The sequence below is a fragment of the Phalangium opilio genome, unplaced genomic scaffold (assembly GCF_054372755.1).
Source record: "Phalangium opilio isolate 3A_F unplaced genomic scaffold, DU_Popi_V2 ptg000209l_1, whole genome shotgun sequence".
Lineage (NCBI taxonomy): Eukaryota > Metazoa > Arthropoda > Arachnida > Opiliones > Phalangiidae > Phalangium > Phalangium opilio.
Genome location: NW_028324217.1, coordinates 18,488,781 through 18,512,162, shown reverse-complemented (window position 1 = coordinate 18,512,162; position 23,382 = coordinate 18,488,781). Strand labels below are relative to the sequence as shown.

General features: G+C 33.8%; 2 protein-coding genes across 2 annotated transcripts; one reads left to right on the top strand and one right to left on the bottom strand.

The window, feature by feature from the left end:
* Positions 1-7,165: 7,165 nt before the first annotated feature.
* Positions 7,166-8,927, top strand: LOC149621030 (beta-1,4-glucuronyltransferase 1-like). Its single transcript, XM_089855322.1, has 2 exons — positions 7,166-8,676; positions 8,751-8,927. Exons 1-2 carry the CDS (start codon positions 8,462-8,464, stop codon positions 8,770-8,772), a joined length of 237 nt encoding a protein of 78 aa, XP_089711448.1. The 5' UTR covers positions 7,166-8,461; the 3' UTR covers positions 8,773-8,927.
* Positions 8,928-18,611: 9,684 nt separating this feature from the next.
* Positions 18,612-20,795, bottom strand: LOC149621029 (beta-1,4-glucuronyltransferase 1-like). Its single transcript, XM_089855321.1, has 2 exons — positions 19,285-20,795; positions 18,612-19,210 (listed from the first exon to the last, which is right to left on the bottom strand). The coding sequence occupies exons 1-2, from the start codon at positions 19,497-19,499 to the stop codon at positions 19,189-19,191; spliced, it is 237 nt and encodes a 78-aa protein (XP_089711447.1). The 5' UTR covers positions 19,500-20,795; the 3' UTR covers positions 18,612-19,188.
* Positions 20,796-23,382: the final 2,587 nt, after the last annotated feature.

Here is a 23,382-nt window from a genome sequence, read left to right as displayed (position 1 = left end):
GTCCTTCACATTTATCAAATTCCCGAATAATATGACACCTTTTCCAAAATATCGTCCTTCAGATTTGTCAAATTCCCGAATAATATGACACCTTTTTCCAAAATATCGTCCTTCAGATTTGTCAAATTCAGGAATAATTTGACACCTTTTCCAAAATATCGTCCTTCACATTTATCAAATTCCCGAATAATATGACACCTTTTCCAAAATATCGTCCTTCAGATTTGTCAAATTCCCGAATAATATGACACCTTTTCCAAAATATCGTCCTTCAGATTTGTCAAATTCCCGAATAATATGACACCTTTTCCAAAATATTGTCCTTCAGATTTGTCAAATTCAGGAATAATTTGACACCTTTTCCAAAATATCGTCCTTCACATTTATCAAATTCCCGAATAATATGACACCTTTTCCAAAATATCGTCCTTCAGATTTGTCAAATTCCCGAATAATATGACACCTTTTCCAAAATATCCTCCTTCAGATTTGTCAAATTCAGGAATAATTTGACACCTTTTCCAAAATATCGTCCTTCACATTTATCAAATTCCCGAATAATATGACACCTTTTCCAAAATATCGTCCTTCACAGTTATCAAATTCAGAAATAATTTGCCCCCTTTTTCAAAATACCGTCCTTCACATTTATCAAATTCAGGAATAATTTGCCACCTTTTCCAAAATATTGTCCTTCACATTTATCAAATTCAGGAATAATTTGCCACCTTTTCAAATTATCGTCCTTCACATTTGTCAAATTACCAAATAATTTGACACCTATTCCAAAATATCGCCCTTCACATTTATCAAATTCAGGAATAATTTGCCACCTTTTCTAAAATATCGTCCTTCACATTTGTCAAATTACCAAATAATTTGACAACTATTCCAAAATATCGTCCTTCACATTTATCAAATTTGCAAAAAATTCATCGATTTTCCCAAAACATTTCAGTTTTCGTCGCATTTATATTTCCGTCCTAAACGGTTTCCGCAAGCTTAAAAAATTCCATAGCTATAACTCCGGCGCGAGTCCGTCAATTTTTTAGAGTCCCCTCGGCTTTCTTTTGCCAGATCAGAGAGAATTTAGAAGGGGAGTGGAAGGGGTGGTTTGGAATGTAGCGCAACGTCGTCTGCTAAACGTTATCTAGGCAGGTCGATTTCCGGTATGATGCGTTTGTAACAGAGAGATTTTAGAACACGTGACCGGAAACTCGCCTACCCCAAAAAGCTCAACGCGACATCTTGTTTGAGCGTCATCACGTTTAATAGAATCAAAGGGGGGCCTTCCACTCCCCTTCTAAATTCTCTCTGGCCAGATTGAGTGCAGAATGCGTTAAGCGGATAGCGACTTCAATGGCGGTAAGTGCATGGATTTTAAAATTTTCAAAAATTTTTTTGACCAACTTGCGGCGGCCAGATAATTTTTTAACTATTTTTTTCGGACTCCTCATGGTCCAATTAACTAGAAACCATCGTTAGTTGGATGGGTCACGTAAAGTGCAATCCTACCATTTGTTCTTCTTGGCGAACGAGTTTCTTATTTCTTTTACTAAAAGTTTCTCTAGTAATTTTAGTTTACCACTTGACGGTCCATAAGAAGAATGCCTAGCAGACGTAAAAGTTTGCAAAACCTCGAACTTGGAGGCGGTATTATTTTAGTACTGGAGTGGTATTAAGATAAGAAAAGAATGCGTGTGGCACGTCTGCGGGGTGGGAAATAAGGATTTTTTAAACTGGACATTAGGCCAGCGATCCCCCTGACCTTGACGTGCCCTGGTCATTGGTCTTGGACACGAGCGACTAAAGCCCCAACACTTTTGGGGGCCGAAAGAGGGGTGCCTTGTGGGCGGGAGAATCTCGTCTGGCCTTCATTGGACGCTTTTCGCAGGTCCTTTTGTGTTTTCTCCTTAAACTGTCGCGATAATAGCGTACAAAGGCACAAAATGTCAGTCCAACATTGATATTCAGTCAATTCCTCTTCCATTTCTTTATCACTGCGACAAGAAGTATGTATCTTACTACTGGAGAAGAACGTGTTTCATTATTTTCAAAGCTCATGCTTTTAAAACGTAACTAATGTCAATTATTTAAACTAATTACAAAATATTACTGATAATTATGTTTCACTTATTAAAATATGTGTATTGGATGGAATGCTTTTCTTTACGAGTTTCTGTCTGCGTTTTTTCTCGGCTTTTAAGTGAAAGAAGCATGGAGTTATTAAAGGGGATGTGAAATATATGTAATATTAATAACGGAGATTGAACCCGCCAAATTCAGTTTGCAGTATAGGGACCGTCCATAAACTACGTCACACTCTTATGGGGGGAGGGGGTTTCTAAATTTGTGACGGTCCATGTCAAGGGGGGGTTCTTCGATGCGTGACGTCACATTTAGCATTGATTTTGTTACGAAGTCAGTAAGAGGGCGATTGGCTCTCTTATGTTATAGAAGAAGAAAGACAACATTCCATAGTCCACCGTTACAATAATTTACCAAAATTGTTATTCCATCATCGCTTAAATAGTAGAAAATTTAAGCAATTATCTACTATTTACACCTTTCTATATAGCCAATTTAAATAGCGCATTTAAAATAAACAGCGTAAACTCTCTTATGTCTCTGTTTATTCGCCCCTATTATTTGTGAGGATGAATCAAATCCCCCTGCCGATTGAAATGGTTTCGATTCTTTGGCAAATTTTCTAAATCTCAAGCTTGATAAGTCTGTTTTCGGTGACAGTGTCGAAACCTAAAAAGTGTGCCCCTTTAACTAAGCTTTATGGAACTTTTTTGAAGCTTATAAAAAGCTCATCCAGACACTAAAATTCTAAAGGTCAATCAGAGGGAAAAAGCTAAAAACGGAAGAGAACTTGAATTTTCAGCCGAGCAAAATATTTCTGAGAGGGCGGCATATCACTCAAGAAATTAATCAAATTAAATTTGTAAATTAAGTTAAATCATAGTGCGGAGGGGGGGGTTAAAGAAATGTGACGTGGTTTTTAGGGGAGGGGTCTGAGAAAGGCGTGACGAAGCGTGATCTGGGGGGACGGGGGGGTCAGAAAATGTTTTTTTTCTTGCGTCACGTATTTTATGGACGGTCCCAATTTTAACATACAACATTACGAAAATTTCAAAGACTTGGAAAACTAAATTTTTACTGAAAAACAATTACTTAATTGCCGGTGCATTTTTTTACAAAAAAAAAGCTTTATCAATGTCTGCTTCCTTAAAGAGAGCGCACGCCCAATGGTACCAGACTTTGCAGGATTCGCATTCAACCATATTCACATAAGAGTTTATTTTGGGACACAATCCACATTTCCAGTTTTCACGTTTCATTTGAATGATTTGATCAACCGCAACTGCGGAGTCGCTTGTAAGATAAGATTTTGAGAACTGTACAATTTCTTCAGTTTCGTTAATTACATCGTCCGAAATTTTTTCAGGATCAGCTTCAATCTCTTCCTCTTGGATCTTTCCTGACCCAAAAATTGCTTGCGTAACTTTGTCTTTATCGACGAAATACGACAGAAATCTTTCAATATTTTCTTTCTTTTGTATGCTAAAATTTCTTGCTAGTTTGGTCATTTTCTTTCGTTTTTCCGTTGGGTTTTCAACTAAAATTTCACGAGAAATTGGAGAAGCGGTATAAGAGTGATCATTTTTATCATGCACATCTTTAATTCGACCATCTTGCGTTAAATGACTGATTAAAGATGCTTTCTCTACGATGCTTGGTTTACAGTATCTGACATTGGCATTATTTCTCGTCTTGACAGTGGAAAAGAACCTATTTTGTTTCTCAATATTCTTGTTATGTGGTGTACGTTTATTTGACGTGACAGTGTTCTCGCATGAAGATGTAGATCCAGGCAGTTCTGAAACTGCAGATAAACGCAAAGCTTCCTTAGACCTTGAAAAATTTATTTCCAGGAGAGCCTTCGTAGATTTTATCTGTTTTCTCACGGTTTCTATGATATCATCGTTCTGGCAATTTCTTGCAGCCCCACATATAAGCCTTTTCTTTTTAATCGCCTTTCTTCATTTGTTGTTTATGGGGGTGGGGTTGGGTGTTCGACGTCTTACTAGAGGGGTTAGGAAGATGCAAGACAAACACCTACCTCTTTTTTCACTAATGATTCAACCTCGCTAACGCTAGACAAGATGTTAGAATGCAGTCAGTTGTGGAGAGTTAAGGCCTTTTAACGGGAACGAGGGGCTCATAAAATTTCTGAATCAAAAGTGACCGCGTTTTTGATGGTATGTGTCAATTGAGAGTCAAAATAGATTCTAATCCAAATTTTAATATTCAACATAATATTCAATCTTATTCATAAATTTCACACACGTTTATAGGGGTCAAAATAAAAATTAAACAAAAAATTAAAAGTAATATCCTCTATGGAATGTCTCCTTTAAGTTTCAAATTTAAATTTCAGGGGTGTTTAGGTTCAAATCGTACAGTTATGCACTAAAATAATAATGTTCAAAAATAGAAAGTTAGGATTTTAAACAAGTTGGGAAAACCAAAATATTACCTCTCCGAGTCAAGACGACTACTTACAAACTTATTTACCCAGATATGGAAATGTTTCTTAAGTTAAAATGTATGAAATATTAAAGCAGTATACAAAGCATAGCAAATATACTGTAAATCAGACGACATTTTACATCCAATAATGATATACTTGTACACATTAAAATCATCCGATGGGGGAGAAACGGGAAATGAAGAGATAAAACTTTGGAGGGATACTACCTTTACGTGTTTGTAAAGGCCCAATTTTCTACTCCTCAACTGTATGCCCTCTATGTTCAAAGCCATATTCACAATAGGGTTGCCATGTAAACACTATCCTCTCGTTTCACCTCAACGATTTTCTTAGTTTTGTCAACATGACTGTTAACGTTACATAACACCAAAGCTTATTTGTGGCTACACACACTGAAAGCACGAAAAAGCATGAAAACACGAAGCTATAATCCGATTACGATCAGACCTTTCACTGGTCTGGGCTGCGTTCAGCAGAGCTCACCAAAAAAGACAGCGGATTTTGGAAATGTTTACCGGTGAGCTCTGTCGTCATAGCTTCTCTCCGGTCATCGACGTTTTATAAATGACGCTAGCGCAATAAAGCGTGCAAGATACCAAGGCTTAACAAAAATTGTATGATAACATATTTATAGAGATAGATAACAACTTTTATAATTAAAATTAGAAACTAGCATATCTCTCAAAATTCTCGCGTGATCAACTGGTTTCACGCCAATTGAATAGCTATAGTCCCAAAGAGCTATTTGTATTAATTCATCCATGGTTTTTTCGCCAAGCTGAGAACTACACGTTTTACGTCACGTTATCCAAAAAGCCGACTATTTTCTTTGAGAACCGCGCTAGCTCAGCGCTAAGCACCGTGACGTCAAAATTCAAAAACAAAATCCCGTTATGTAGGACACTGTTAACAGCGCTGGGCTCTGCTGAACGCGGCCCAGATTTCCACCATGATTATAATATCTAAGCCTAAAGTGTACTTAACATCCATTTTAAATAATAATATTAAAAAACAATTTTGGAATATCAAAATGAAATAGAGCTTTAAAGCTACAAAAGTACTAAATGCATCATAATTACGAAAAGTATTTCCACATATTCACTTTATATTAAGGATAAAGGGAATATTATGGTTCTGTAGGATTCCTTTACACATCAAAACAAAACGAACTTCTAACGCAGCGCACTACTGTAACAACGGACGGACACACACAGACAAAAGCATAGACTGCTTTTTAACTCTTTCCGTATTAATTTTGAATTGAGAAACAAGATTATCTTAAATATTAAAATGAATATAATTAATATTTAATATTTTCTTCGCTAGTTATTCGCCTTATTGAACGTTACATCGTTTTAAAAAAGAACAATTAAACATTCTTGAGAGACTTGACTAATATTGGCGTTTGAAATGAAGCATACGCCGGTTGCTTCGCCTTATTCAAATAGGTAGTATATAAGGGTGTCGAACTACAGTTAAAAGCAAGAACAACCGCAATTGCGAAAACCTATCGTGGACAACCCACCCTAGGGAGGCTAGACGTTTCTCGTAACCCTAGCTGATCGCCGCGAATGTCTTAAACCAAACGATGACGATGGAGTAGAAGCCAGGTGTGCAGACTGGTGTCCATGTGGGATGGGCAAAAACAAAGACCAGAAGATGGTGGTGTAGAAGCCAGGTGTACAGACTGGTGTCCATGTGGTATGGACAAAAACAAAGACCAGAAGATGGTGGTGTTAGAAGCCAGTGTGTACAGACTGGTGTCCATGTGGGATGGACAATGACCAGAAGATGGTGGTGTTAGAAGCCAGTGTGTACAGACTGGTGTCCATGTGGGATGGACAATGACCAGAAGATGGTGGTGTTAGAAGCCAGTGTGTACAGACTGGTGTCCATGTGGGATGGACGAAGGCCATAAGATGGTGGTGATTAGAAGCCTGTAAGTACAGACTGGTGTCCGTGTGGGATGGAAAAAGACCAGAAGGTGGTGGTGTGAGAACTCGCCATAGAGTAGCCATTTCCGTGACTGTGAAAGCAGTTCGGAAATGGCGAACACGTTTGCTCCGATTTGGAAACTGCGAACGCGGTCACGTGGGTGTAACAACAGACACACAGACAGACACACGATCGTTACAGAACCTCTCCGTGACATACGTCACTCGGAGAGGTAAAAATGAATGAATCCGTCAACCATAATCTCAGTTCTTTAACCATAGTTTCAAATCAGTTTATCAAAATAGTTTCAAGTTTTTAATTTCTTACGACAAGTTGCTCCTCTTCCATATTCTTCTTAAGGGTTAAGGGTTCTTTTTTCTTCTTTCTTGTTACGCGATTTAAGGGTTTAATTATGTTTTTTTCTTTTCTTTCTCGATTTAAGAGTTTAATTCAGGATCTTTTTTCAGGTTACACGATTTAAGGGTTAATTATTATTTTTCTTTTAATATTTCGCGCACTCGAGTAGTATATCCCCCCACTTCGTACCTCCGTAGGTGTAGAATGTAGGTGTAGAATGTAGGTCAAGGTCACCAGTGTAAAAGTAGGTCAATGACCTATGACGTAATGAGTGACGTAATCAACGACCCCTCGCCGCCGGGGAAGCCCCTCGCGGGGAAACCCGCGCGCCCCCTCGCGGGAAAATACCGCGCGCCGCCTCGCGGGAAAACCGCGAAATTTGAAAACCGCGCGCAAACTCGCGGTGAGTCTGCGCATGCGTATGACGGTCTCTTCAACTGTATCTGTGACGTCATTGGCGAGAAAACACCGTGCGCCGTCTATTGGGAAACTCCTCTCTTCTACAACTGTATCTGTGACGTCATTGATAAGAGAGAGATAGCTTTAAACGTACATTGACAAGGGTTAAATCTTCTACAACTGTAGCTGTGACGTCATTAATAAGAGACGAGAATGGATAGCTTGAAACGTACATTGACAAGGGTTAAATCTTCTACAATTGTGACGTCATTGATAAGAGACGAAGATGAATGGATAGCTTTAAACGTACATTGACAAGGGTTAAATAGAAAATCTTTCTTTGAGAAAGTGTAATTATGGAAAATAAGTTAAGCCGAGTGTATTATAACAGTGAAAGTCCTCTCAGTTACGGTAGCGCAAAGAAATTGAAACAAGGAGTGAAAAATGTTTCGAAGAAAAAAATTAAGACTTGGCTTCAGTCTCAGCCAACATATACCATTCACAAAGCAAGGAGGATATACTTTCCAAGAAATCGTACTTACGTTACAACAGTCAGTGAAGTATTTCAGTGCGACTTGATCGATCTACGAAATCTTAAGAAAATAATAAAGGGTTTCAATATATTCTAACTATTATTGATATCCTCTCAAAATATGCTTGGAGTCTTCCTTTGAAAAATAAAACTAGTAAAGAGGTTTTGAAAGCTTTACGGAGAGTTATTAAAGAAAGCCGTTACGAATTAATGTTGATCAAGGTAGTGAATTTTTATCAAAATTGTTTAAAGATTATTTAAGAAAAGAGGGAATAAGTTTTTATACTAGTGTAGGTGCAACTAAATGCGGAGTAATTGAAAGGTTTAATAGAACTTTAAAGGATAAAATCTTCAAGTTGTTAACTAGAACGAAGAAACTAAATTACATTGATGCCTTACCAAAAATAATGAAATTCTACAATGCAACTGTACATTCAAGTACTGGTTTCGCTCTTATTGATGTCAATGAGAAGAAATTCCACCACAGAATTTGTATTAGTCTTAGACGTCGATATGATGCCCAACGATAACCTCCACGAAATGTTCCTGGAGTATGCCTGAGAAAATAGGCTCTTTCTCGAATCTCGAAAAGATGATAAAACTGTTTACGTTGTACCCGCATTCGAAATGAAAGAAATAGCCCAAATACCCAAGGATAAAACGGACAACGTTTGGAAATGATGGACGCCCACCTCTTTTACATTGAGCTTTGTTGGAAATGTCAGAAACATATTGACTACGAAGCCTGGTATAGAGAACCAATGACTAATAAGTTAGCTGTCATTTTTGAAGTCTTGTGGAGAGATCCTTGGGAACCTTTCTTCTTCAGCAGAAATTCAGCGCCTTATCATGATGAATGGTTTAGACAATATGGCTTTAATTTAAAAGTCAAGTAAGACCAAGATACCACCGTGTCTAGAAAGAAGAAACCATCGATAATTAACCCATTGATTAATATCTTTGCAGGTTTGCGAATTACACGTTGTAGGATACAAATTTTCAGTTTTAAATAACGCTTTTGTCATCCATAAGGGCCTGAAAATGGCCAACTCATTCCATAAAGAAAAGGATACCGATCAAGAAAAGAACCGTATCTTATTTCGACAGTTTAAAACTGAACTATAGGAAAAATATCCAGACTGATCCAGGAGGTGTTACTGACCTCGAAGCTTCCATTTACATGAAAAATATAAAACGTACAAAAAAGATGTAATTTATCAGGTTAGTTTTAAAGAGTAAGTAAAAAGAAAATCAAATCTACCTTACATTGTGTATAAAAACAATGGTCCCGGAAGCTTTGGAACAGATTTTGGCTGTTATGAAAAAACTGTCTCCATTGAGGAACTCTATTTAGATAATATAGGAGTTAAATGGTGTATATTCGTACAAGTTATTCTTATAATGACGTTATTTAATGTAAAGATTTGTATTTTAAAATAGGGATTTTGCTCATAAACTTGCATTGGTTTTGATAAGTAATCCAAATGTACCTTTTCATACTTTGGACCTATCAAATAACCTAAAAGAAGATAAAGGTAATATATTTTCTAACGAAAAAAGAAATATCAAAGACAAATAAATAACAACAACAGCTCTTCATTGTATTTCTTAATGAAATATCTCTTGTTTGTAAAGAAAAACAGAAAATAAATGTTACCAATAAACATTGTGGTGAACTTTTTATGAGGATATTATTTCTGCATTTTTCATAATAGCGCTGAACTGCCTATCTGTACGAGGTTGAATTCAGGGTTCGTACAAACCTGGGAAACTGGGAAAACTAAGGCAAATAAATAACTTTCAAAAATTCAGTGTTTGTTCTTCTTGGCGGTCTAGTGTAAACATGTTTTACTGTGCTTTGGTGTGTTTTATTGTTGTGGTACAGTGTAGTTTTAGAGTGTTTTATTGTACTTTTATTGTGTTTTATTGTAGTTTTATTGTGTTTTACTGTGTTTTATTGTAGTTTTATTGTACTTTTAGTGTATTTTATTGGTTTTACTGTATTTTATTGTAGTTTTATTGTACTTTTAGTGTATTTTATTGTGTTTTATTGTACCTTAGTGTATTTTAATATGGTATAGTGTAGTTTTAGAGTGTTTTATTGTACTTTTATTGTACTTTTAGTTTGTTTCACTGTGTTTTGGTTTGGTTTTATTGCGTTTTACTGTGTTTTGGTGTGTTTTTATTGTGGTTTTAGTGTGTTTTGGTGTGTTTTTATTGTAGTTTTAGTGTATTTCAGTGTATTTTGTTGTAATTTAAGTTATTTGTCATAAATTCACAAAGTTTCTGTAAGACTCAATATCATATTGATCATAATAATACGTGGAACAAAGTATTTAGTTTATTATTAGTTTATTTAGTTTATTATTATTATTATTATTAGTTTATTTAGTTTATTATTATTATTAGTTTATTATTAGTTTATTTAGTTTATTATTATTATTAGTTTATTATTATTAGTTTACTTAGTTTATTATTATTATTTATATATATTGTGCCTTTATAACATTAAAGTAAAACGAAATAAATTTCCTTACCTACATCCAAAATATCACTCCAAAATTATTATGATATTTTTCGTTTGAATCAACTAACCATTCCACGAACATCTGTCACGACAAAACGGAAACAGTAGGTGTACCATTTTTGAACGCTTTTCTCCCAATACCAGTTCAGTATAAATCTCTTCAACTAGAAAGTGTATTTTATTGTACTTTAAGTGTATTTTATTATGGTATAGTGTACTTTTAGTGTATTTTATTATGGTATAGTATTTTTTTAGTGTGTTTTATTGTACTTTTAGTGTATTTTATTGTGTTTTACTGTATTTTATTGTAGTTTTATTGTACTTTTAGTGTATTTTATTGTGTTTTACTGTGTTTTATTATAGTTTTATTGTACCTTTGTGTAGTTTTATAGTGTTTTATTTTACTTTTAGTGTGTTTTACTGTGTTTTGATTTGGTTTTATTGCGTTTTACTGTGTTATGGTGTGTTTTTATTGTAGTTTTAGTGTATTTCAGTGTATTTTGTTGTAATTTAAGTTATTTGTCATAAATTCACAAAGTTTCTGTAAGACTCAATATCATATTGAACATAATAATACGTGGAACAAAGTATTTAGTTTATTATTAGTTTATTTAGTTTATTATTATTATTAGTTTATTATTATTATCACAGGCGTGCGCAGGGTTTTCAGTAAGGTCGGGCCGCCTAGTTAATTTTGCGCCCCTACCCCCTAACAAAAATGTTCTTAAGAATTCCAAAGGCCATTCTTTGGAACCCTATGGAGCCCTTGGGATCATTTCCTAAAGGAACAATTCCCAAAGACTTTCTTTGGAATTTCCTAAAGAAGTCTTGAGACAAATGTCCAAAGAATGTCTTGCGATTATTTTCCAAAGAAATTCTTTTGGAATTCTAGAGATAAATTTCCAAAGAAGGTATAAGGTTTATTTTCCAAAGAAACTCATTAGGAATTCTAAAGATTAATTTCCAAAGAAGGTATAACGAATATTTTCCAAAGAAATTCTTTAGGAATTCTAGAGGTAAATTTCCAAAGAATGTATAAGGTTTATTTTCCAAAGAAACTCTTTAGGAATTCTAGAGATTAATTTCCAAAGAAGGTTTAACGAATATTTTCCAAAGAAACTCTTTAGGAATTCTAGAGGTAAATTTCCAAAGAAGGTTTAACGAATATTTTCCAAAGAAATTCTTTAGGAATTCTAGAGGTAAATTTCCAAAGAATGTATAAGGTTTATTTTCCAAAGAAACTCTTTAGGAATTCTAGAGATTAATTTCCAAAGAAGGTTTAACGAATATTTTCCAAAGAAATTCCTTAGGAATTCTAGAGGTAAATTTTCAAAGAATGTATAAGGTTTATTTTCCAAAGAAACTCTTTAGGAATTCTAGAGATTAATTTCCAAAGAAGGTCTTGGGTTTGTTTTCCAAAGAAATTCTTTAGAAACTCTTGAGATCAATCTCCAAAGAACATCTAGGGAATATTTGCCAACGAAATTCTTCAAGAATACTTGAGATCAATTTCCAAAGAACGTATGTGAAATATATTTTTCAACGAAATTCTTAAAGAATTCTTGAGATAAATTTCCAAAGAAAGTCTAGGGTTAATTTCCCAAAGAAATTCGATAGGAATTATTGAGATAAATTTCCAAAAAACGTCTATGGAATATTTTCCAACGAAATTCTTAAGGAAATCTTGAGATAAATTTCCAAAGAAGGTCAGGGGTTAATTTTCCAATGAAATTCGTTTAGAATTCTAGAGATGAATTTCAAAGGACCAGCAGATATATTAGCAATTATGCTTTACATATAATTATCTCAAAATATTTTACCCAAAATTGTTTTGCTTAAGTTTTCCTGCATAGGCATTGACTTGATAGCTAAATAATTAAAAACGTTTCACAAAGGCTTGTCCCGTAGCTAAGGCTCAGCAATTGCTGAAATGGTTTATCATATTTACCTATTTTCGTTTTTTTTTCCTTTAATAATTCGCGAGGTGTTTATGCAAAGGATAAATTAAATTAAAAGTAAAATACACGTAATTAAAATCGTGTTGTTTAGATTTACATGCAGGGAGTATAAGCTGGCAGTCGAAACTTTCGCTTTTGAAAAGTAAAATTAACCTTAAATTAATTCTTTTGTGACATGTTTTATCTTTATTTCGAGCGTAATTAGAGTCCCAAATAAATATTTTTTAAAAAATATTGTAGATAAAATTAGGTTAAACGCGTTTCTGGTACTCAAAAAACTCTCAGTGAAAATACATTATTAAACTTAACAACTACATCTGTATCTACTGCTTGGCCATTGAAGCCTCCAAAACCCCCTTAGTAACCCATACAATTGCACAAGATTAAAACTTTCTGCCGTTTACGGATAAGTCGATTATATGTCTGACTTTATAAGCAGTTTCGCACTGCATGCGGGAACTGCCCGTGCTATAAGAAGTGTTGTTCAGCATATTAGAACTGCACTCCCTGCATTGGGATATGGTTCTGCATGTGAGAACTATCCTCGTTTCTAGAGGGCTAGATTAATTTACCCCATAATCTTCCCTATATTTTCCGAGAAAATTCCAAAGATATTTCCCAAGAAAATTCAAACGTTATTTCCCAAGGAAATTCCAAAGTTATTTCCCAAGGAAATTCCAAAGTTATTTCCCAAGGAAATTCCAAAGATATTTCCCAAGAAAATTCCAAAGTTATTTCCCAAGAAAATTCCAAAGTTATTTCCAAAGCATTTTCCAAAGAAAAAGAAACCAATATTCCCCAATTTCCCTAAGAACTCCTTAAGGATTTCTAAAGAAATTTCCCAAGGAATTTTCTAAAGAGTTCTAAAGAAGATTTTTGTAAGGGTTAACACCCGAGACTATACGAGAGAACACAAAATTTTCCCGTCCCCCGTCTGACCATCGCATTTCTCATAGTGGCTCTGTTATTCACATTTCCGTTCCCTTTCGGCGTTTCGCTGATGTTCCTGCAGTCTGCAGAACTAATACCCAAATTTTGCGTCCTTATTTTTCCGGCTTTTGCGCCCCCTTGAAACATTTCATGTCGGGCCAGGGCCCACCCTGCCCGACCCGTGCGCACGCCTGTGATTATTATTAGTTTATTTAGTTTATTATTATTATTTAGTTTATTATTATTAGTTTATTTAGTTCATTATTAGTTTATTATTATTAGTTTATTTAGTTTATTATTATTATTTATATATATTGTGCATTTATAACATTAAAGTAAAACGAAATAAATTTCCTTACCTACATCCCCAATATAACTCCAAAATTATTATGATATTTTTCGTTTGAATCAACTAACCATTCCACGAACATCTGTCACGACAAAACGGAAACAGTAGGTGTACCATTTTTGAACGCTTTTCTCCCAATACCAGTTCAGTATAAATCTCTTCAACTAGAAAGTGTATTTTATTGTCCTTTTCGTGTATTTTATTATGGTATAGTGTACTTTTAGTGTGCTTTATTGTACTTTTAGTGTATTTTATTGTGTTTTACTGTATTTTAATGTAGTTTTATTGTACTTTTAGTGTATTTTATTGTGTTTTACTGTGTTTTATTATAGTTTTATTGTACCTTTGTGTAGTTTTAGTGTTTTATTTTACTTTTAGTGTATTTTATTGTGTTTTACTGTATTTTATTGTAGTTTTATTGTACTTTTAGTGTATTTTATTGTGTTTTACTGTATTTTATTGTAGTTTTATTGTACCTTAGTGTATTTTATTGTACTTTTATTGTATTTTATTATGGTATAGTGTATTTTATTGTGTTTTACTGTATTTTATTGTAGTTTTATTGTACTTTTAGTGTATTTTATTATGGTATAGTGTACTTTTAGTGTGTTTTATTGTACTTTTTGTGTATTTTATTGTGTTTTACTGTATTTTAATGTAGTTTTATTGTACTTTTAGTGTATTCTATTGTGTTTTACTGTGTTTTGTTGTAGTTTTATTGTACCTTAATGTATTTTATTATGGTATAGTGTACTTTTAGTGTATTTTATTGTACTTTTATTGTATTTTATTATGGTATAGTGTATTTTATTGTGTTTTACTGTATTTTATTGTATTTTATTATGGTATAGTGTATTCTATTGTGTTTTACTGTGTTTTGTTGTAGTTTTATTGTACCTTAATGTATTTTATTGTAATTTTAGTGTATTTTATTATGGTATAGTTTAGTTTTAGAGTGTTTTATTGTACTTTTAGTGTATTTTATTGTATTTTACTGTGTTTTATTGTAGTTTTATTGTACTTTTAGTGTATTTTATTATGGTATAGTGTACTTTTAGAGTGTTTAATTGTACTTTTAGTGTATTTTATTGTGTTTTACTGTGTTTTACTGTAGTTTTATTGTACCGTGGGGCATGCAAATCTAATTTAAAATAGTCTTTTACAACGTGATTACCGTGACACCAATCGGGAATATTGTGCGGTAATTGTGAGGGGCGCGTCATAACATAATTGTACTGTAGAAATGAAAGTTTATAATGCGCTTTAACTCGAAAACCTCTTGTGCCGAAAGATAGTTTAAAATGTTTGAATCGAGACACTCACCGGTTGCAGCGAGTGATTCTTCCAACAGTTGCTGGTTATAGACTTCGTTCAATAAAATACTATTAAGCTAGCTAGGATCCGAGGCTTCGTTATACCTGAAGGTGAATAATATAGCGCCTATACCGTGTTATATTTTGCTCCGTTATAACTAACAGGTGTTTTTATAAAGCAAAGGCAAGGTTGGTTGATGTCAAAGATAATTTGAAATAAACGTATGACGTCAAGGTTATCCGTGATAAAAATATATTTTTATCACGGTATAGGCGCTATATTATTCACCTTCAGGTACAACGAAGCCTCGGATCCTAGCTAGCTTAATAGTATTTTATGGAACGAAGTCTATAACCAGCAACTGTTAAAGGAGCAAAATATAACACGGTATAGGCGCTATATTATTCACCTTGAGGTATAGAGAACCAACCTATTCGTTATACGTATATTTCAAATTATCTTTGACGCCAACTAACCTTGTTTTCGCTTTATAAAAACACCTGTTAGTTATAACGGAGCAAAATATAACACGGTATAGGCGCTATATTATTCACCTTCAGGTATAACGAAGCCTCGGATCCTAGCTAGCTTAATAGTATTTTATTGAACGAAGTCTATAACCAGCAACTGTTGGAAGAATCACTCGCTGCAACCGGTGAGTGTCTCGATTCAAACATTTTAAACTATCTTTCGGCACAAGAGGTTTTCGAGTTAAAGCGCATTATAAACTTTCATTTCTACAGTACAATTATGTTATGACGCGCCCCTCACAATTACCGCACAATATTCCCGATTGGTGTCACGGTAATCACGTTGTAAAAGACTATTTTAAATTAGATTTGCATGCCCCACGGTACAATAAAACTACAGTAAAACACAGTAAAACACAATAAAATACACTAAAAGTACAATTAAACACTCTAAAAGTACACTATACCATAATAAAATACACTAAAAGTACAATAAAACTACAATAAAACACAGTAAAATACAATAAAATACACTAAAAGTACAATAAAACACTCTAAAACTAAACTATACCATAATAAAATACACTAAAATTACAATAAAATACATTAAGGTACAATAAAACTACAACAAAACACAGTAAAACACAATAGAATACACTATACCATAATAAAATACAATAAAATACAGTAAAACACAATAAAATACACTATACCATAATAAAATACAATAAAAGTACTATAAAATACACTAAAAGTACACTATACCATAATAAAATACATTAAGGTACAATAAAACTACAACAAAACACAGTAAAACACAATAGAATACACTAAAAGTACAATAAAACTACATTAAAATACAGTAAAACACAATAAAATACACAAAAAGTACAATAAAACACACTAAAAGTACACTATACCATAATAAAATACACTAAAAGTACAATAAAACTACAATAAAATACAGTAAAACACAATAAAATACACTATACCATAATAAAATACAATAAAAGTACAATAAAATACACTAAGGTACAATAAAACTACAATAAAATACAGTAAAACACAATAAAATACACTAAAAGTACAATAAAACTACAATAAAATACAGTAAAACACAATAAAATACACTAAAAGTAAAATAAAACACTAAAACTACACAAAGGTACAATAAAACTATAATAAAACACAGTAAAACACAATAAAATACACTAAAAGTACAATAAAACTACATTAAAATACAGTAAAACACAATAAAATACACTAAAAGTACAATAAAGCACACTAAAAGTACACTATACCATAATAAAATACACGAAAAGGACAATAAAATACACTTTCTAGTTGAAGAGATTTATACTGAACTGGTATTGGGAGAAAAGCGTTCAAAAATGGTACACCTACTGTTTCCGTTTTGTCGTGACAGATGTTCGTGGAATGGTTAGTTGATTCAAACGAAAAATATCATAATAATTTTGGAGTTATATTGGGGATGTAGGTAAGGAAATTTATTTCGTTTTACTTTAATGTTATAAATGCACAATATATATAAATAATAATAATAAACTAAATAAACTAATAATAATAAACTAATAATGAACTAAATAAACTAATAATAATAAACTAAATAATAATAATAAACTAAATAAACTAATAATAATAATAAACTAATAATAATAATAAACTAAATAAACTAATAATAAACTAAATACTTTGTTCCACGTATTATTATGTTCAATATGATATTGAGTCTTACAGAAACTTTGTGAATTTATGACAAATAACTTAAATTACAACAAAATACACTGAAATACACTAAAACTACAATAAAAACACACCATAACACAGTAAAACGCAATAAAACCAAATCAAAACACAGTAAAACACACTAAAAGTAAAATAAAACACTATAAAACTACACAAAGGTACAATAAAACTATAATAAAACACAGTAAAACACAATAAAATACACTAAAAGTACAATAAAACTACAATAAAATACAGTAAAACACAATAAAATACACTAAAAGTACAATAAAACACACTAAAAAAATACTATACCATAATAAAATACACTAAAAGTACACTATACCATAATAAAATACACTTAAAGTACAATAAAATACACTTTCTAGTTGAAGAGATTTATACTGAACTGGTATTGGGAGAAAAGCGTTCAAAAATGGTACACCTACTGTTTCCGTTTTGTCGTGACAGATGTTCGTGGAATGGTTAGTTGATTCAAACGAAAAATATCATAATAATTTTGGAGTGATATTTTGGATGTAGGTAAGGAAATTTATTTCGTTTTACTTTAATGTTATAAAGGCACAATATATATAAATAATAATAATAAACTAAGTAAACTAATAATAATAAACTAATAATAATAATAAACTAAATAAACTAATAATAAACTAATAATAATAATAAACTAAATAAACTAATAATAATAATAATAATAAACTAATAATAATAATAAACTAAATAAACTAATAATAAACTAAATACTTTGTTCCACGTATTATTATGATCAATATGATATTGAGTCTTACAGAAACTTTGTGAATTTATGACAAATAACTTAAATTACAACAAAATACACTGAAATACACTAAAACTACAATAAAAACACACCAAAACACACTAAAACCACAATAAAAACACACCAAAACACAGTAAAACGCAATAAAACCAAACCAAAACACAGTGAAACAAACTAAAAGTACAATAAAAGTACAATAAAACACTCTAAAACTACACTATACCATATTAAAATACACTAAGGTACAATAAAACACAATAAAATACACTAAAAGTACAATAAAACTACAATAAAATACAGTAAAACACAATAAAATACACTAAAAGTACAATAAAACTACAATAAAGCACAGTAAAACACAATAAAACTACACAAAAACACAATAAAAGTACAATAAAACACTCTAAAACTACACTGTACCACAACAATAAAACACACCAAAGCACAGTAAAACATGTTTACACTAGACCGCCAAGAAGAACAAACACTGAATTTTTGAAAGTTATTTATTTGCCTTAGTTTTCCCAGTTTCCCAGGTTTGTACGAACCCTGAATTCAACCTCGTACAGATAGGCAGTTCAGCGCTATTATGAAAAATGCAGAAATAATATCCTCATAAAAAGTTCACCACAATGTTTATTGGTAACATTTATTTTCTGTTTTTCTTTACAAACAAGAGATATTTCATTAAGAAATACAATGAAGAGCTGTTGTTGTTATTTATTTGTCTTTGATATTTCTTTTTTCGTTAGAAAATATATTACCTTTATCTTCTTTTAGGTTATTTGATAGGTCCAAAGTATGAAAAGGTACATTTGGATTACTTATCAAAACCAATGCAAGTTTATGAGCAAAATCCCTATTTTAAAATACAAATCTTTACATTAAATAACGTCATTATAAGAATAACTTGTACGAATATACACCATTTAACTCCTATATTATCTAAATAGAGTTCCTCAATGGAGACAGTTTTTTCATAACAGCCAAAATCTGTTCCAAAGCTTCCGGGACCATTGTTTTTATACACAATGTAAGGTAGATTTGATTTTCTTTTTACTTACTCTTTAAAACTAACCTGATAAATTACATCTTTTTTGTACGTTTTATATTTTTCATGTAAATGGAAGCTTCGAGATCAGTAACACCTCCTGGATCAGTCTGGATATTTTTCCTATAGTTCAGTTTTAAACTGTCGAAATAAGATACGGTTCTTTTCTTGATCGGTATCCTTTTCTTTATGGAATGAGTTGGCCATTTTCAGGCCCTTATGGATGACAAAAGCGTTATTTAAAACTGAAAATTTGTATCCTACAACGTGTAATTCGCAAACCTGCAAAGATATTAATCAATGGGTTAATTATCGATGGTTTCTTCTTTCTAGACACGGTGGTATCTTGGTCTTACTTGACTTTTAAATTAAAGCCATATTGTCTAAACCATTCATCATGATAAGGCGCTGAATTTCTGCTGAAGAAGAAAGGTTCCCAAGGATCTCTCCACAAGACTTCAAAAATGACAGCTAACTTATTAGTCATTGGTTCTCTATACCAGGCTTCGTAGTCAATATGTTTCTGACATTTCCAACAAAGCTCAATGTAAAAGAGGTGGGCGTCCATCATTTCCAAACGTTGTCCGTTTTATCCTTGGGTATTTGGGCTATTTCTTTCATTTCGAATGCGGGTACAACGTAAACAGTTTTATCATCTTTTCGAGATTCGAGAAAGAGCCTATTTTCTCAGGCATACTCCAGGAACATTTCGTGGAGGTTATCGTTGGGCATCATATCGACGTCTAAGACTAATACAAATTCTGTGGTGGAATTTCTTCTCATTGACATCAATAAGAGCGAAACCAGTACTTGAATGTACAGTTGCATTGTAGAATTTCATTATTTTTGGTAAGGCATCAATGTAATTTAGTTTCTTCGTTCTAGTTAACAACTTGAAGATTTTATCCTTTAAAGTTCTATTAAACCTTTCAATTACTCCGCATTTAGTTGCACCTACACTAGTATAAAAACTTATTCCCTCTTTTCTTAAATAATCTTTAAACAATTTTGATAAAAATTCACTACCTTGATCAACATTAATTCGTAACGGCTTTCTTTAATAACTCTCCGTAAAGCTTTCAAAACCTCTTTACTAGTTTTATTTTTCAAAGGAAGACTCCAAGCATATTTTGAGAGGATATCAATAATAGTTAGAATATATTGAAACCCTTTATTATTTTCTTAAGATTTCGTAGATCGATCAAGTCGCACTGAAATACTTCACTGACTGTTGTAACGTAAGTACGATTTCTTGGAAAGTATATCCTCCTTGCTTTGTGAATGGTATATGTTGGCTGAGACTGAAGCCAAGTCTTAATTTTTTTCTTCGAAACATTTTTCACTCCTTGTTTCAATTTCTTTGCGCTACCGTAACTGAGAGGACTTTCACTGTTATAATACACTCGGCTTAACTTATTTTCCATAATTACACTTTCTCAAAGAAAGATTTTCTATTTAACCCTTGTCAATGTACGTTTAAAGCTATCCATTCATCTTCGTCTCTTATCAATGACGTCACAATTGTAGAAGATTTAACCCTTGTCAATGTACGTTTCAAGCTATCCATTCTCGTCTCTTATTAATGACGTCACAGCTACAGTTGTAGAAGATTTAACCCTTGTCAATGTACGTTTAAAGCTATCTCTCTCTTATCAATGACGTCACAGATACAGTTGTAGAAGAGAGGAGTTTCCCAATAGACGGCGCACGGTGTTTTCTCGCCAATGACGTCACAGATACAGTTGAAGAGACCGTCATACGCATGCGCAGACTCACCGCGAGTTTGCGCGCGGTTTTCAAATTTCGCGGTTTTCCCGCGAGGCGGCGCGCGGTATTTTCCCGCGAGGGGGCGCGCGGGTTTCCCCGCGAGGGGCTTCCCCGGCGGCGAGGGGTCGTTGATTACGTCACTCATTACGTCATAGGTCATTGACCTACTTTTACACTGGTGACCTTGACCTACATTCTACACCTACATTCTACACCTACGGAGGTACGAAGTGGGGGGATATACTACTCGAGTGCGCGAAATATTAAAAGAAAAATAATAATTAACCCTTAAATCGTGTAACCTGAAAAAAGATCCTGAATTAAACCCTTAAATCGAGAAAGAAAAGAAAAAAACATAATTAAACCCTTAAATCGCGTAACAAGAAAGAAGAAAAAAGAACCCTTAACCCTTAAGAAGAATATGGAAGAGGAGCAACTTGTCGTAAGAAATTAAAAACTTGAAACTATTTTGATAAACTGATTTGAAACTATGGTTAAAGAACTGAGATTATGGTTGACGGATTCATTCATTTTTACCTCTCCGAGTGACGTATGTCACGGAGAGGTTCTGTAACGATCGTGTGTCTGTCTGTGTGTCTGTTGTTACACCCACGTGACCGCGTTCGCAGTTTCCAAATCGGAGCAAACGTGTTCGCCATTTCCGAACTGCTTTCACAGTCACGGAAATGGCTACTCTATGGCGAGTTCTCACACCACCACCTTCTGGTCTTTTTCCATCCCACACGGACACCAGTCTGTACTTACAGGCTTCTAATCACCACCATCTTATGGCCTTCGTCCATCCCACATGGACACCAGTCTGTACACACTGGCTTCTAACACCACCATCTTCTGGTCATTGTCCATCCCACATGGACACCAGTCTGTACACACTGGCTTCTAACACCACCATCTTCTGGTCATTGTCCATCCCACATGGACACCAGTCTGTACACACTGGCTTCTAACACCACCATCTTCTGGTCTTTGTTTTTGTCCATACCACATGGACACCAGTCTGTACACCTGGCTTCTACACCACCATCTTCTGGTCTTTGTTTTTGCCCATCCCACATGGACACCAGTCTGCACACCTGGCTTCTACTCCATCGTCATCGTTTGGTTTAAGACATTCGCGGCGATCAGCTAGGGTTACGAGAAACGTCTAGCCTCCCTAGGGTGGGTTGTCCACGATAGGTTTTCGCAATTGCGGTTGTTCTTGCTTTTAACTGTAGTTCGACACCCTTATATACTACCTATTTGAATAAGGCGAAGCAACCGGCGTATGCTTCATTTCAAACGCCAATATTAGTCAAGTCTCTCAAGAATGTTTAATTGTTCTTTTTTAAAACGATGTAACGTTCAATAAGGCGAATAACTAGCGAAGAAAATATTAAATATTAATTATATTCATTTTAATATTTAAGATAATCTTGTTTCTCAATTCAAAATTAATACGGAAAGAGTTAAAAAGCAGTCTATGCTTTTGTCTGTGTGTGTCCGTCCGTTGTTACAGTAGTGCGCTGCGTTAGAAGTTCGTTTTGTTTTGATGTGTAAAGGAATCCTACAGAACCATAATATTCCCTTTATCCTTAATATAAAGTGAATATGTGGAAATACTTTTCGTAATTATGATGCATTTAGTACTTTTGTAGCTTTAAAGCTCTATTTCATTTTGATATTCCAAAATTGTTTTTTAATATTATTATTTAAAATGGATGTTAAGTACACTTTAGGCTTAGATATTATAATCATGGTGGAAATCTGGGCCGCGTTCAGCAGAGCCCAGCGCTGTTAACAGTGTCCTACATAACGGGATTTTGTTTTTGAATTTTGACGTCACGGTGCTTAGCGCTGAGCTAGCGCGGTTCTCAAAGAAAATAGTCGGCTTTTTGGATAACGTGACGTAAAACGTGTAGTTCTCAGCTTGGCGAAAAAACCATGGATGAATTAATACAAATGTACGTTTAAAGCTATCCATTCATCTTCGTCTCTTATCAATGACGTCACAATTGTAGAAGATTTAACCCTTGTCAATGTACGTTTCAAGCTATCCATTCTCGTCTCTTATTAATGACGTCACAGCTACAGTTGTAGAAGATTTAACCCTTGTCAATGTACGTTTAAAGCTATCTCTCTCTTATCAATGACGTCACAGATACAGTTGTAGAAGAGAGGAGTTTCCCAATAGACGGCGCACGGTGTTTTCTCGCCAATGACGTCACAGATACAGTTGAAGAGACCGTCATACGCATGCGCAGACTCACCGCGAGTTTGCGCGCGGTTTTCAAATTTCGCGGTTTTCCCGCGAGGCGGCGCGCGGTATTTTCCCGCGAGGGGGCGCGCGGGTTTCCCCGCGAGGGGCTTCCCCGGCGGCGAGGGGTCGTTGATTACGTCACTCATTACGTCATAGGTCATTGACCTACTTTTACACTGGTGACCTTGACCTACATTCTACACCTACATTCTACACCTACGGAGGTACGAAGTGGGGGGATATACTACTCACTCGCGCTCCTTCTCTTCTTCAATTTAGGGGTTTTAAAAAAATGTTTCCGAGTTTCTCCAAAAAATTAAGGATTCAAATTGACGAAAAATAAAGGTATCAAAATGAATAAAAAAATCTCTCCGATTCTCTTCCAAAACTTAGGAATTCAAATTGATGAAAAATAAAGGTATCAAAATGA

Coding starts and splice junctions, on each gene's coding strand:
- LOC149621029 (XM_089855321.1), bottom strand. CDS start 19,499: ATGATGGACGCCCACCTCTTTTACATTGAGCTTTGTTGGAAATGTCAG. Junction 19,211..19,284: donor GGCTTTAATTTAAAAGTCAA/GTAAGACCAAGA, acceptor ATATCTTTGCAG/GTTTGCGAATTACACGTTGT.
- LOC149621030 (XM_089855322.1), top strand. CDS start 8,462: ATGATGGACGCCCACCTCTTTTACATTGAGCTTTGTTGGAAATGTCAG. Junction 8,677..8,750: donor GGCTTTAATTTAAAAGTCAA/GTAAGACCAAGA, acceptor ATATCTTTGCAG/GTTTGCGAATTACACGTTGT.